The sequence below is a fragment of the Diadema setosum genome, chromosome 17 (genome assembly GCF_964275005.1).
Source record: "Diadema setosum chromosome 17, eeDiaSeto1, whole genome shotgun sequence".
NCBI classification, from domain to species: Eukaryota; Metazoa; Echinodermata; class Echinoidea; order Diadematoida; family Diadematidae; genus Diadema; species Diadema setosum.
Window position 1 is genome coordinate 6,786,007 of NC_092701.1, and position 15,035 is coordinate 6,801,041.

The 15,035-nt window shown below is 38.0% G+C and overlaps 1 protein-coding gene across 1 annotated transcript in view; it reads right to left on the reverse strand.

Moving 5' to 3' along the window:
- The window catches only part of LOC140240925 (N(G),N(G)-dimethylarginine dimethylaminohydrolase 1-like), a 77,626-nt gene extending 63,437 nt beyond the window's left edge, over nt 1-14,189 (reverse strand). The window contains exon 1 of the mRNA XM_072320697.1: nt 13,856-14,189. Coding sequence (XP_072176798.1) covers nt 13,856-14,170 — 315 coding nt within the window. The 5' untranslated portion in view covers nt 14,171-14,189. The remainder of the gene's footprint in view (nt 1-13,855) is intronic.
- Between the last annotated feature and the right edge of the window lie 846 nt (nt 14,190-15,035).

The following is a 15,035-nucleotide window of genomic DNA, read 5'->3' on the forward strand; positions in this document are numbered from 1 at the left end:
TCTCATTCAAATGTACACATGAATGGCCAGTACTGGAGTTGCATTGCGCACACATGTCATACAAGAATACCAAAGACCATCTTTTTTCTTTATATTATATACACATGTATACATATTCATGATGAACGAATACTGTGTCTGCACACTGTTGTTCATTTAATTACACTGTATCTACATTGTCCCAAATGATTTCCTCATTTCATCTTGAGAAAATGTGTGGAATAATATTACTCTTAGTGCACGCACTCTTCATTCACTCTCTATAGAGTAATTCCACAACACTTTGTAATTTTACTACAAATGCTATCCACACAATCAAATTCTTGGGCGCACACACCAATATCTACCGTTCAGTTTTGTGGCAACCAGCAACAAATTGCCATCCACTTCTGCAACTCTCGAGGTTTTTGTTCAACATTCGTACCAGCACTGACAAGTTTGATTCCATGATCACAGGTACAACGTGCTCTTGGTGTGATTAACTCACTGAGGATGAGCTGGTTTTGCTGTTACACACGTTTTCCATAGACACCTGCTTGAGTTTACCCAGCAATAGTCTTCAACAGGTTAATGACATCAGTAAATGAGTCTCATGTGTGTACCTGCACATGAGACTAAATACCACATTGTTCACTGGAGCCTCAGTAGCTCTCAAATTGCAAACACACCTTGAGCACGTTTGCATGTTTGCTTTGAGCAAACTGTCTATTTCACTAATGGGTAGGCCCTACCCACTCCCATGAATCTCACGCTATTTTATCTTCTCTCTTGACCCTACATGTACATCATGCCTTTTAATGATTTGAGTGTATGTCAAAGTACTTTGCAATAAACTACTTACACAGGGCTCCACACTAACTTTTATTTTTGGTGGCCCAAAGGCAAACATCCAACCTTTTTTGGTGGCCCAATCAGGCCACCAAATTCTTCATTTCTGAAATTTTGGTGGCCCCACATGCGTTTTTGGTGGCCCCGGGCCACCGGGCCACCGATAGTGTCGAGCCCTGACTTACATATCATGCACTGAGCAAGAGTACCATAAGCCCACAGAAGACTGCAATCCGGCATAGTAGCATTGTTGTTCTAATGTCAATCACACACAAATGTAGTTGTTGCATTCATATTTACTGTGATATACCACTGCATTTGTTGAGGTAAATTATCAAAATGTGAATGCAAATGCATCAAAAAATAAGTCACAGAAATTCCAAGGTATTTAGGCAGGTAAATTCATATACAAAAGAGAAATCTGGGTGTGAAGCGTGCCATGAAATACCACCCATCATAAAGTGATGCAATTCTAAACATGATCCTACACATGTCTTTTCCCTGTATACGACATAATGCACATGAATAGACAGAGCTTATCTTGGAGAGTTGTGTTAAACTTTCAGGCCTGAAATACTGTGTTATTTTATGAATGAGAAAAGTAATACAGTGTACACGGTAAGTGAATTACAGTGTTACCTATCACAAAGGTATTTTGACAATGCAAATGGAGCCAACAAATTTTTGTGGTCCCCACTGAATACCACACTCAGAACACAAACGGGCACTTCCAAGGTAAAGGGGTACATTTTGGGGATGTTGCTTTATTTTCTGTTTCCAATGTGCATTACCCCAAAATACAATATGATCTTTGGGAACACTTTAATGAGAGATAACTTTGCCCCAAAATTGCTCCAAAAAACTGAAATTTTGGAATTTATGCCAAAATGAAAATTTGAGGGTGAACATACATTACGCTGGACTGACATCTTTGTACTAACATATGAATGGTAAATAATAAATGATCATTGGAAATTTGTTGTTTGGCAACTGAATGGCTTTGTATTGAATAGAAAAGATAATAACAGCCCTCAAAATGTATTGAACACTGTGTTTTATACCATTTGTAGACTTTTGGTGAATGTACGTTATGTGGACTGACAAAAATGTGACAGTTTTGTCAGTCCACGTAATGCACGTTAGGTCTGGTCTCGCACGTAAGCTTGGGTGGTCGAGAATGGCAGTATAAAATGACTTTGTAGTCTGAGCTAAAGTTAGCTCGCTTCAGAAGCGTGCTAAAAGTCATGCCCAGTATAAAAGGGGTATAAGTCTCTGCAGAGTCTGAGCATTACAGCCTCCAACTTCTTAAATGGCAGTATTTTTTATTTACTCAATTCTGGACAAATCGTCGGTTGAGAATGATAAGGGCGTTAAGTCGTCACAAAACCCATAGTGTTCAAGATAACTTAACGCCCTTCTCATTCTCAACAGACGAAATGTTCTTTCTTTTCATAATTTACCTTGGTGCAAAGGCTGTAGGCCCTATAAAAGATCTGCAACCTTGAAAATAAGATCATAAGATCAGATCTTACTCTATATTTCATTCACCAAGCAAAAAATGCAACCAAGCAGTAAATTAGTAAAATCATCCTCCACATCAGAGAGTAGTGAAACTGTTTGTGCATTTAACAGCATAACTTCCAAATGGCCATTCAAATTAAATTTTTAATGTATGTGTCAGTGTGGTGTAATGGAAAAACTAGATATATCGCTACGGCGACTGATACGCCTCCGCCATAATGCATGGTTCTCCTAATAGGTCTATAGTACAATGTCTTGACAATGTGCAATGACAGTTTCACACAATTGGCAAAATATCAAATGACAGGTTTGACACAAATGTGCTGAATGTTCACTTTCCTAGAACTAGGTTCAATTGGATGAATGATTAAAATGTCAGAGTGCAGGTATTTGGGGAACTGATGATTTCTACTTGACTTTTGACCCTTTTATAAGTTTATGCATTGAGTAATTTTCAAAGAATTGAGAAAATGTATAATTTCAGTATCAAATGGGAAAATAGCATTATCTAAACCTGGCCTTTGACCTTTGACCTCACAGTTCCAAAGAGAATCACTGTTAGGTTGAACATGCATAAATGTGTAAGTTTCATGATGATACCTTGAGTTACTTTTGAGATATGGAGGAAAAAGTGCAATTCAGCACTTTCACTTGACCTTTGACCTTTTGACCTTTGACCTTTTGGCAAGAAACTTCCCACAGAATATATATTGGGTGTATACATCAAGTTAAAAAAAAAAAAAAAAAAAAAAAAACTTCAGGCATTGCGTAAATATAAGGAAAGTAGTGATATTTTGAGGAGTTGACCTTGACCTTTGACCCCCTGACCTTTGAACCATGACCCCCAACTTCCCTAGATAATCACTGCCCATTGGAACAAGCATATATTCTAAGTTCCATGAAGATACCTTGAACCATTTGCGAGATATGGAGAAAAACATGAATTTTCAACCTTTTTTTTTCACAAAATAACCTGTGACCTTTGACCTTTGACCCCGTGACCCTAAAATCCAAACAAAGTATTATCTCCCCCAGGATATACCCTCAAACCAAGTTTGATGTAAAACCACAACACCGTTCTTGAGATATCGACAAAAACAAAACGGGACGGACGGACGGACGGACGGATGGACGGATGGACGGACGACCCGAAAACATAATGCCTCCGGCCACTTCGTTGGCGGAGGCATAAAAAAAGGAGAACAAGGTAGCTATTGCACTGCATTCTCCAAAATATTCAATCTTTTACGCCATCAATCAATTTAATACAGGCAAAATTTACCAAGTACATCTAGATTGCAAGATGCGGGGTTTTGTAAATGTGGTTTTATGGTATCAAAAGTGGCCCTTCAGAAGATGTATTCACAATTCTAAAGGTCATAATATTTTTACAGCTTGTTCGAATTCACCTTGTATCAACTTTCTTTTCACCATCAGTATACATCATATGCAGGTATTGTTTGTTAAGTTTTTAAAAAATTTATGATGATATATCCTGGATCATCCCTGTTTCATTTAAGTGCAATCCACAGCATGTTCAACTTGGCTCACACAAAAATACAATAAAACCAGATATTGATAGAGGTTTCATTAAAAAACTAGAAATGTCGCTACGGCGACTGGTGTATGCCTCCGCCATAATACATGGTTCTCCTAATAGGTCTATAGTACAATGTCTTGACAATGTGTGATGACAGTTTCACACAATTGGCAAAATATTAAAATGACAGGTTTGACACAAATGTGCTGAATGTTCACTTTCCTAGAACTAGGTTCAATTGGATGAATGATTAAAATGTCAGAGTGCAGGTGTTTGGGGGAACTGATGATTTTCACTTGACTTTTGACCCTTTTACAAGTTTATGCATTGAGTAATTTTCAAGGTATTGAGAAAAAGTATAATTTCAGTATCAAATGGTAAAATAGTATTATTGAAACCTGGCCTTTGACCTTTGACCCCACAGTTCCAAAGAGAATCACTGTTAGGTAGAACATGCATAAATATGTAAGTTTCATGACAATACCTTGAGTTATTTTTGAGATATGGAGGAAAAAGTGCAATTTAGCACTTTCACTTGACCTTTGACCTTTTGACCTTTGACCTTTTGGCAAGAAACTTCCCACAGAATATATATTGGGTTATACATGCATACATCAAGTTTTAAAAAAATCCTTCAGGCATTGCATAAATATAAGGAAAGTAGTTATATTTTGAGGAGTTGACCTTGACCTTTGACCCCTGAACTTTGATGCATGACCCCCAACTTCCCTAGATAATCACTGCCCATCGGTACAAGCATATATACTAAATTCCATGTAGATACCTTGAACCATTTGCGAGATATGGAGAAAAACATGAAATTTCAATTTTTTTTTCACAAAATAACCTGTGACCTTTGACCTTTGACCCTGTGACCCTAAAATCCACACAAAGTATCATCCCCCAAGGATATACCCTCATACCAAGTTTGATGCAAAACCACCACACGGTTCTTGAGATATCGACAAAAACAAAACGGGACGGACGGATGTACGGACGGACGTACGGACGGACGACCCGAAAACATAATGCCTCCGGCCACTTCGTTGGCGGAGGCATAAAAAAATCATTCCTGAAGTCAGGAAGTTACAGAATCTTAGAACTTAATTTGAAATGTATATTGGGAGTGACTGTGCAAATTGGAAGAGGTAAGGGCAAACATCTTCTATATCAGTAATTGGTACATATATCCTTACCATTCTTTTTTTTTGGGGGGGGGAGGGGGTCATGAAAGGAATATCAAGGAATGAGATGTCACATTAACCCTTACCAGTAGCAGTATTTTATCATTTTGTTCTGAGTATACTCTATCACATTTTTTTTTAATAAAAAGTAAACTTGAACACAGTTTAGATTTTTTTACCCTAAATTAGATGGTACCTTAAAACCCATACAAAGGAGAGTTTTCATCTGGAAACCCCTCTGACTAATGAATACCGAGGAGAGATGCTGGTATTTGACATCTCATGTTCTGACAGGTTACTTGTGATGATAATTTTTGATTATTCAAGAAACATTCTATACTCTTCACCTGGAAAGAAAAAAACGAGTTCTGAAGTCAACAAGGCTGTACAGGGGTTTTTGGTTCAATGTACGATTAAAAGACAATGGGCTGTTATAATTATTCTGTAGTCCTAAAGAAATGTAAGTTACTGGTCGGCACATTCCATCATGTTACTTCATTTGTCTGTGTTTTGGCAATGAAAGACACCGGTCATAGAAGAATAGATAGAAGAAGCAATCTGAGTAGATGGTCTTGAGCTAAAGTATCTGAATGTCTTGAGTGGCATGTACTATTCATTGACGCTTCCCTGGGGAAATCCCTATTGCTATTCCAGCCAGCTTTCTCATCAAAACCCCCACTGTTCTATGATTACCTTTAAAGGGATCATATAGCTTTAGTCGAGACCTAACTTCAGGTTTCTAACATTTTTTAATGAGATTTTTATAATGAGAAACCTCTTTTATGAATGAGCATGTCATTCCAAGAGGGATTCCACATTTCTTGGATGAAAATTGGTTTTGAAATGGCTGGGATATCTAATACAGAGCAATCCTGATTAAAGGTGGCACCCACCTTTCATTGGGATCATTGCTTTGTTTTACTTTGTTTTTGGATGTCTCAGGAATTCCAAAACTGATTTTCACCATCTAAACTTTGAATTCCTCATAGAATTGTATGCTCTGTAACTTTTTAGAAAGTGGTTTCTTGCTATAATCTCGCAAAATGTCAAAAGCCCAATCCTCTTCTCCACCGATACTATACCTTCCCTTTAATGCAGGGATTTGATTGATTTCTACTGGTGGACTCTGCCCTCCCCTGGGGGCTTGGTGGCAAACATGAAATGTAGTTTTCTTTGTTGTGGACATTTGATAGCAAATGCTCTGTAGACACGTGAAATCATATCGGAATTATATGTGTACACTGCCAGCCATGCCATGCAACAAGTCAATATGTGTTTTGTCTGTGTTGTGAGGACAACACACCACAAGTGGAGGTACATTCGTCTTCACACATCAATTTTATTAAAGCAGTCACTGTGAATTTCATTTTCACATGTCTTGCTGCAATTAGGGGCAATGCAAGAATGAGAACTACATGTAGGGCTGGGAGATGATTTGTCTCAGATATCAGACTGTTTGTAATGAACTTTAGGTGAAATTGGAGCAAAGATCAGAAAGAGCTTAACCCTATTCTCACCATCTCCAAACCTAACTGTACATAATGTCAATGGTATTCTGAGATGTGGTAATATAAGTGTTAGGCTGTCCACCATGAGCTCAGCAAGTTACTAGATTTCTGAGACAATTACACAAGTGGTTATAGTATTTGCAATAAAGAACTAGAGCAATGGAATATGATATAAAATGTCTACATAAATAAGCACTGAATTGATCAGAGTTTTAGTAGTAGCCACGACAGAAGAATAAAACATCCCAAAATAGTTTAAAACAACTCGACAGAAGAATTTCATCAATGTGAATAATATCCTTGATTTCTTGAAAAAAGATAAGAATATCCAGCTTTTTGGACAAACCCTCTCGGCACATTACTGCCAACTACAATGGACTGTAATAAAATGTTGAATACAGAGTTGATATCATACTATGCACTCATTAATTTTCTTAAATGCATTCTCATTGTTTTCATGTTAAGACAAAATGATGAGCCCATGAAAATGATTAGATTTTGCACCCCCCCCCCAATGCCCTGAGTAGAGTACTGTTCCAAGCATCATGGCTCTTTAATGGAGGTCTTCCTGGTTTATCCTGTGGATAGAGCAATATTTGTTTGTCAGAGGTGAGGCCCTAAACCACTTGATGACTTGGCGGCTCTCTACACATGTGTGTCAATCCCAAGGTATGCTTGCTTTCTTTGCATAAAACTATAGGTCCATCTGCAAACTGACAGCAGAATGAGTCACCTCACTATAATCTCTTCAAAACCGAATTTTGTCCATACCACGTCAAGTGTACATCGTTAGCAAGGTTGCTTAAAAACTACAGTAACTTTTAGCAACTCATATAGCAACACTGCAATCAATGGTAACTCCTGTAACAATCTTCTCACAAACAGCCCTGATCATCCTGTACTACACAAAAAGAAAAACTGATTTTTTTTTTTCAAAACTTGTTAATCTCAACACATTTCTTATTCTCATTTAGAAAAGTAAATGCAATCCATCACAATCCAGTACAGATTGATTGCATTTTTCATAGTAGGGGATGAGTACAGAGCCCTGAATATCATTCAGGATTGGTGGAATGTTCATCAGTTCCATTTCATTTTGACCCAACAGATGTCATTGTGGTCACCAATCAGTAATGACATCATAATAAATTATCTTACAATTGTATCCAATTTATAGCTTTCATATAAATATCTCATACAGATGGTTTTTGACTGTCACATTAGCGAAACATTATTACATTTGTGTTTAGAAAAAGAATATGACTGACAATGACAAGTTCTGCTCTGCTATAATATCTGCTAAAATATTACTAGAATGTGAACTCTGAGCTCAGAGGCAACCCCCCCCCCCCCCACACACACACACACATTGAGTGGGGGATGAAAATCACTCAAAAAAAAATTGAACATTTTCTCCGACCCAGTAAATTGCAAAACATATTTGCTCCCTAACCCCTTATATTGGGACTTAAGTTACAGTAGTAGCCAGTAAAGTATTAAATGACATACCTGCACTTCTAAACAGCTTCTTGGTGACATTGCTAATATAAACAAAGCTTGTAACCATGATACTGTGCATCATCAATTGTCGTCATGGCAACAGGATGCAAACAACTCCAGCACAGGTTTTTACACAGCAGTCATTGATGAACAATACACACTGTAAGCAGGTGTTCATTTTCCAAGTTCTCTTTCTCAAGTGTAATCACAGTTGTTCTAATTGTAATCCAGAATCAGTATCCATGACAACAGCATACAGTGTCAAACTGCTGCTTTCACTATTTTAAGATGCATAATCAATAATTAATCTCAGTGTCAATGAAACCAATAAACAACAAAATCACAGAATGCACCCATGCAATTACCATATCATGCAAACTAATGGCTGCAGGAGTGAGATAATTTAAATGTGTCATCAAAATGAATGACCTATAGTCCAGATATCATTTTCCATTTACTGGGGGCTGTTCTTGATCTTCATTTCAGTAAAGTTTCTAAAAATACCCCTCACTATGATAATGATGGTGATAATAATGATGATAATGACATTATCAGAACAAAAATATTCACAAATTGGTATTGACATAGTGCCTGGTAACTGAAAAATAATTGCCTAAAGGATCAGCAAAACAAGTTTTTTAATTTTTTTCATTTGTTATCACTTAAGTTAAAACATTTACTTCATAGATAAATCATCGCTTCCACTGATTTTGACACATAATAGAAGCCAGATCTACAAGGTAAGAAGGAAAGGAGATAAAGAAAAGCATCAAATGTTATACTCAAAGCACTATTTTCATGCTATCTATTTGATGATGGAAAAATAAGGCTAATTCGGCCAAAATAACATTAGTAATCATATGTAGTTTTCTCTAAGTCCTTTGAGGACTTTGAAAGATTCTGAAGACAACTGTGTGGTCCCCTCCGATGAATTCTGCATCATGACCATGAATCATTAATAACCATCTCTTTGTGCTCTGCTGACCACACTTGGTAATAACTAGAACAGCTTGACTGCTGTACACAGTCCATTGTGAATTGCTGTAAGTATACACCTGTATTTATGTACATCGATGAAGCCCATTGTTCTGGAGCACTGACCAGTGATTGATAATATCATATTTGATTTACAGGGGCGGATCCAGAAATTCTGTCAAGGGGGGCAACTAATATTTCTGGTGCCACTTTCGGGTTTCATTTCATTTTTTCTTTTTTATTTCTTAAAATGAAGGGGGGGGGGTCATGCGCCGGCTGCACCCCCCTCTGGATCCGCCACTGATTTACATGTATACTCAGTGGAATATATGGCCAGGAAATTATTTTTGAGCTAGATTTTGGTGACTTTGGATCCTGATGTTAGACTTTGCACCCCTGTCATTTCATGCTACCAATTGTCTATTATATACATTTTGTTTATTCTTGCCAGATAATATCACTGGACTTTCTTAGCTAAAGTTATGGCTGGGGAAAAAAATATAACAACATTTTACCAGTAACCAAAGAACAGTGACATTTGGACCTGGTCTTTGAGGGTCATGACCTTACAATGCTAATAATGTGAAAAATAATTGTCAACCTACTTGCATATATCTCCCCTGTCTTACAACTGATATTATTACTGGGCATTCCAGGCTGAAGTACTTGCTGGAAATAACTTTTTTTCCAGAAGTGCAATGACATCTTACTTTCATTTTTACATTTTTGTTTTGTGTTTGTTTTTTTGTTTGTTTTTTTTTGTGTGTGTTTTTGGAGGGGGATATCATTACATGGATAAAGTGTATCTTTATTACATTGAATTTCTATCCTAGACACCAGATTACATTACCACTACACATGCAGAGATGAAGATACAGCAGAAAGTCTCTTTTTAGTAAAAGTTCAGTGACCTTTTTCCTAGTTCGAAATCTAACCAGCATATCTACTCCTCGTATAGAATACCTAAGTCTTGTACCAAGAAAATCTATTGAGCGCGTTTTGTTGCTGTCGTTGTTTTATAACTGTCACGGGACATGGGAAGGACAGATGGACAGATGGATGGACAATAAAAAACATACCAAGGGGTAATGACCCTAGCATCATTAGGGACATACAAAGCATCTAGGCCTATACATCATTTACCCTAGTAATTTATATTAGTATATGACAACTCTACTTTATTACCTTTTTAGAATAACATAAACATTCAAAGAGTACTCTTACATTCAGGGTTAGATATAAATTTGCACTAAATTTTCTTGCAGGTACCATAAATTCCTCCATACTTTGGAATGGTGCATGATATGCTGCAGTCTCTACAACTACTATTACCGTATCTAGAGACCATGGCATTTGGCGAACCAGTCCAAAGTAAATACTACAATAAAAGCTTGCTTGATAGTCAGTAAAATGAGTTCTCTGAAAGACATTAACATGATTATATAATACATGGGATAAAAGTTGTGTGTAAATATAGGCTTTCAAATACTAGTCAGCGAATGATAGCATTATAATGTCAAACCACTTGCAAATTTTCTCTAGCAGACAGAACTTTCTTAGGTTTATGAGGCAAGCATTTCATAACAAAAATTAGAGCACACATGCAGGGTGTGGGCTGCATTCACAATGCATTTAAAAAACACTGAAGGTGCTGCTTTTTGTGCATTGCTAGCATGGCTAGAAGAGGTCAACAAACTTATAGCCTCCCAAAAATAATAGCACTTCAAACACTTTGTGTGAATGATTCTCTACACTCTATCCCATAGCTCAGTCAGTATTCCAATGTTTTTACTTGGCACATTTCCATATAATATGGGACTGTGTTTACTTTTCCTGTGCATCAGTGCATTTTTTTTTTTTTTTTACTGGATTGAAAGTGAGACTTTGCAGAGACTTGGAGTGTCCAGATTAAACAAAAAAAAATAAAATAAAATAAAATCCATATCTGGGACAGACGGATTGATTGATGTTTAAAAGGACTGACTGACAACTGGAAAACATGATACCTCCAACATCCTTTGGAATATATACAATGTATGTATTAAATTTAAAAAAAAAAGTTATGTATTTAGCTTCTAAAATGATAGTTTAGTCTATATATTAAATGTACACAGTAGTCTCTTTCTATACTTTCATTGCAATCTCAACACACGACACCTTATAATTATATCCAAGAGACACCACAGTGACAGAGAGTGGCAACTTTTTACTTCCCATTTGACAGACTTTATTCAACGAGGTCACACAGGAAACTCAGGGTTAAAGCCATTTGAAGAAGTATGGCTTCCTTTGAAGATACAGTGTAATCCTGTCACTCAGGCCTGTTCCTTTGGGTGATCCATCACTTGATCTACTCCCACTTCGATCATCTAGTAGTCATTTAATCTCAACCCACATGGTCTAATCCTATTTCGTCTACAACCAGTTCGGCTAATGACCATTTAGTCCAATTGCACTTGGCCTCATTACCAGTTTGTCTACTTCCATATGGGATATGTCCATTTCATCTTATACCTACAGTTTATTAGACACAGCTCTGGGAAAAAAATTAACAGATGCAAAATTGGAATAAGACCAAAAATAATCAGCCAAACTGAGCATTAGACCACGTGAGGATTGGACCAAACGCGCATTAGACGTAATTGATAGTAGACCAACTTATGACTTTAGCTGTAGTGGTGTTTATAGACAAACTGGGAAGTAGGCCATCTGATAGTATACCGAGTAGAAATAACCTTTCCTTTGTATCCTTGGGAGACAGAAGTGCTGGTTTGGAAGCCACAGTGTGTCTTTGAACTGTAGATAGTGATACCATGGAGCTTCTGTATCTCCATGGCGATTCTTACCAACATGAGAATAAAATCTGTTTGTCATGGTGGACGACTTTCAGCCCAAAGTGGTGAAATACATTGTATATATAGAGAGTGAAATATGGCAGAAGGCATACAAATGGTAGAAAACATACCAGGGTAAAATTATAATGCAGGCCACTGTGAAAAAGATACAAAATGTGTGCAATGATATTTACGATCGACATGTTCGTATAAAATATCATCTAGGACGTTATCCACTGTACCATGAACATATCAATGCCAGCACTGTTGCAGTATTCTTCGTTCTTTGCGTCCAGTCCCACCCCCAACACCTTGCCTCACTACCTTCACCTCGGTAACTGTTAAATTTGTGTCCATGTGTATGTGTGTGTGTGTACGTGTGTCTGTTTCTGCGATTATTTAGTGCAAGTATGTATTATGTGGCTACTGTGCTTCTGCGCATGCATACTCAATATCTTGCTGACACTAATGCAACATTTGTGTGCCATACAGTATTTAAGATGAAAATAGCAGGAAGCAATAATTCATGTTTCATGTGATATGCCTTGTCATGCTAAAATATGAAGGTCTCATATATTCATGATTTTTCATCACTATTACCATCATTCATAGCATGGTAAATGAAACAATGCAAAGTATTGCATTATTACAGCACCCTGAGGTAGTAATTTTACCTAAATTCTTTTGTGGGAACCAACACCTCATGATCTCTTTCATGAATACCTATTGTAAACAAGTGTTTCATGTGATTGGTAGTTTGTAACCACAGTGAACTGAGCATCTAACGGAGAACACATTTAATATTTGACCGAATGAGCGGTCTGTATCTGGTCGTCAGGGATATGTTCCGCGGAGACTGCGTCTGGTTTCACAGATCCCCTCTTATGTCTCCAGAGGAGAGTGATAATGTCAAAAAAAAAAAATTAAGACTCCTCCGTACAGATGGATCTTTCTGTCTAATTCAATATATTCTCATCTAATTTTTCATCGAATACCACTCAAATTTATGTATGCCCATGATTTTAATCATGACCCTTACTCAAAAACACTGAATAATCGTGTGTAATTAACATAATCGATGAAGGGCAATTTTTCAATCAATTGCATGGATCTCTTCAGTGCTGGTAGGAAAGAGACTGGTAATCTCGATGCTGTATAATCATCATCCTTTACAAATTGACATCCTGGCAGACTGGAGAATTTTTTAGACTGGTATGGTAGCACCAAATGATAATGGTGATTTTGATGACCAGATACAAGCAGTATAATGTGTGACTGCATGGCATAAAATGTGGGAGAGGTGGTAGACAAAACACATTATAATTTATATGTACAGTGATCAATACAAGAGAGATGGAATATACGGATATACCGAGTGTCACCAGATTTTGGTATTGATTTAAGCTGCCCACACCCTACAGGATAGTGAGAGCCCATAATGTACGTGTTATATTAATACTATAAATAATGTAGCTTCATCCATATTTTATCTAGATACCCATGACTCACTGTCAGTGTCAGTATTCAGAATCATGGTATTCAACCTCATCGCAGTTATATTCACATCATGGCATATGTGGTGTAGGGATGCTTCTTGAAAGAATAAACGAAGATGTGGACAGTACGAATCTAGGAGGATCTGATTATGCACAAATAAAATGAAATGTCTTCTGGGCTCATTTTTCTCAGGTTCACGCTACTTACTCTACGCCTGTTGGCTAAAGATATGTTCGCCTGCCTTGAGCATCATCAACCGAACCGTGTGGAGATCTGTGAGCCAGCCAGCGCAGCGATTGCACAGCACCCCGCCTCGCCTACCTTTCGGGGTGGCGTTACGGTCAGTGCATTGCGTAAGCACTGCAGCGTACACTCTATGGCTTCGTATGGCTTCGTATGGTGTATGGATAGGGAGTGCGGGGTGTTGGGTTGATCATAATGCCTGCCTGAATCATCCGCCTGACTTACCTCTCCCAGCCTGGAGGGATGCCCGGGTACAGTGATGAGAGCTATGCCATCATGAACGACAGCCACGTCCTCGACGAAGCAGCAATCGGGGAGACTCTCATCACAGTCGAATTCGTGGACGTCAATGCCGCAAGATCGCAGACTCTCGATGTATTTTGTCTGCTGCTCTCGCGCTTTCGCCAGCTCCGGCTGACTCACATCTTCCCTAGACCGCACAGCCTGTTCCACCAGGCTCGCCGACACCCGACGAACTATCGCAAACTTGGCTTGGAATTTCTTCTCGACATCCTTCTCGCCCATGAAGTCGTCAGCCATCTTAATTACGTCGATGATAGAGAAATAATTTACGCAAAAGCTACAACACTGACACAATCGGGATCGCTCTGTTTTTACAGATGCTATTGCAGCTGTCACGCAGTATTGCAGCAGCTAAGGCACTTGCAAAGCACAAAGATGATAGTCTCTTCGTTTATACGCACCGTACCCCCCTTGGCCCTTCCCTAGGCCCTGGGTTTACGTAGTAGGCATGCGGCATGTACATTTCTTACACGCTCGCATAGCGCATACCAATTCAAATCCACGTACGCGCCACTTCGCCCCTAGCTCCCCGCCTCTACACAGCTACAAACCGACGGCCACTAACCGGGGGGCCAAAAGCTAAAAACAGAGGTCGAGTTGCACTCTCTCTACAAACTAAGTAGACCATGCTTATTTTCAAGTTTTTATTGTAACAAACAACATTCCACTGGTCTACCTCAAAAAATTTGTTGCGAAAGCCTCCAAATCCAAGATGGCGTCCAAGATGGCCGCCATATTTACTGAATTTGTTATTCGAAAGATAGAATTTGATTGAAAGATCAGATTTCAACAAATGTGATGTCATATGAAAGAGAATAAAATTTCCTACAAGTTGATACCATTTTTGTGGGTTATTGTGATAAGTGGATTGAGATTTTAAGGAAAAAACACTCATTTTTTGATATTTTTCTGAAAAAAGGAAAATCATGAAAATGCTTGATTCAGCATAAATCAGAGAAACACTGAAGGATTATCTTGAAACGTTTCAAGAATTTTGTTTGACATATAATTAATATTTGGAGAAAATTAGGGGTCAGTACCGTTTTTGGTTCAGGAGTTATAATGTCTCTAACTTGAAAACTCACTATGTAAAAATGGCCAC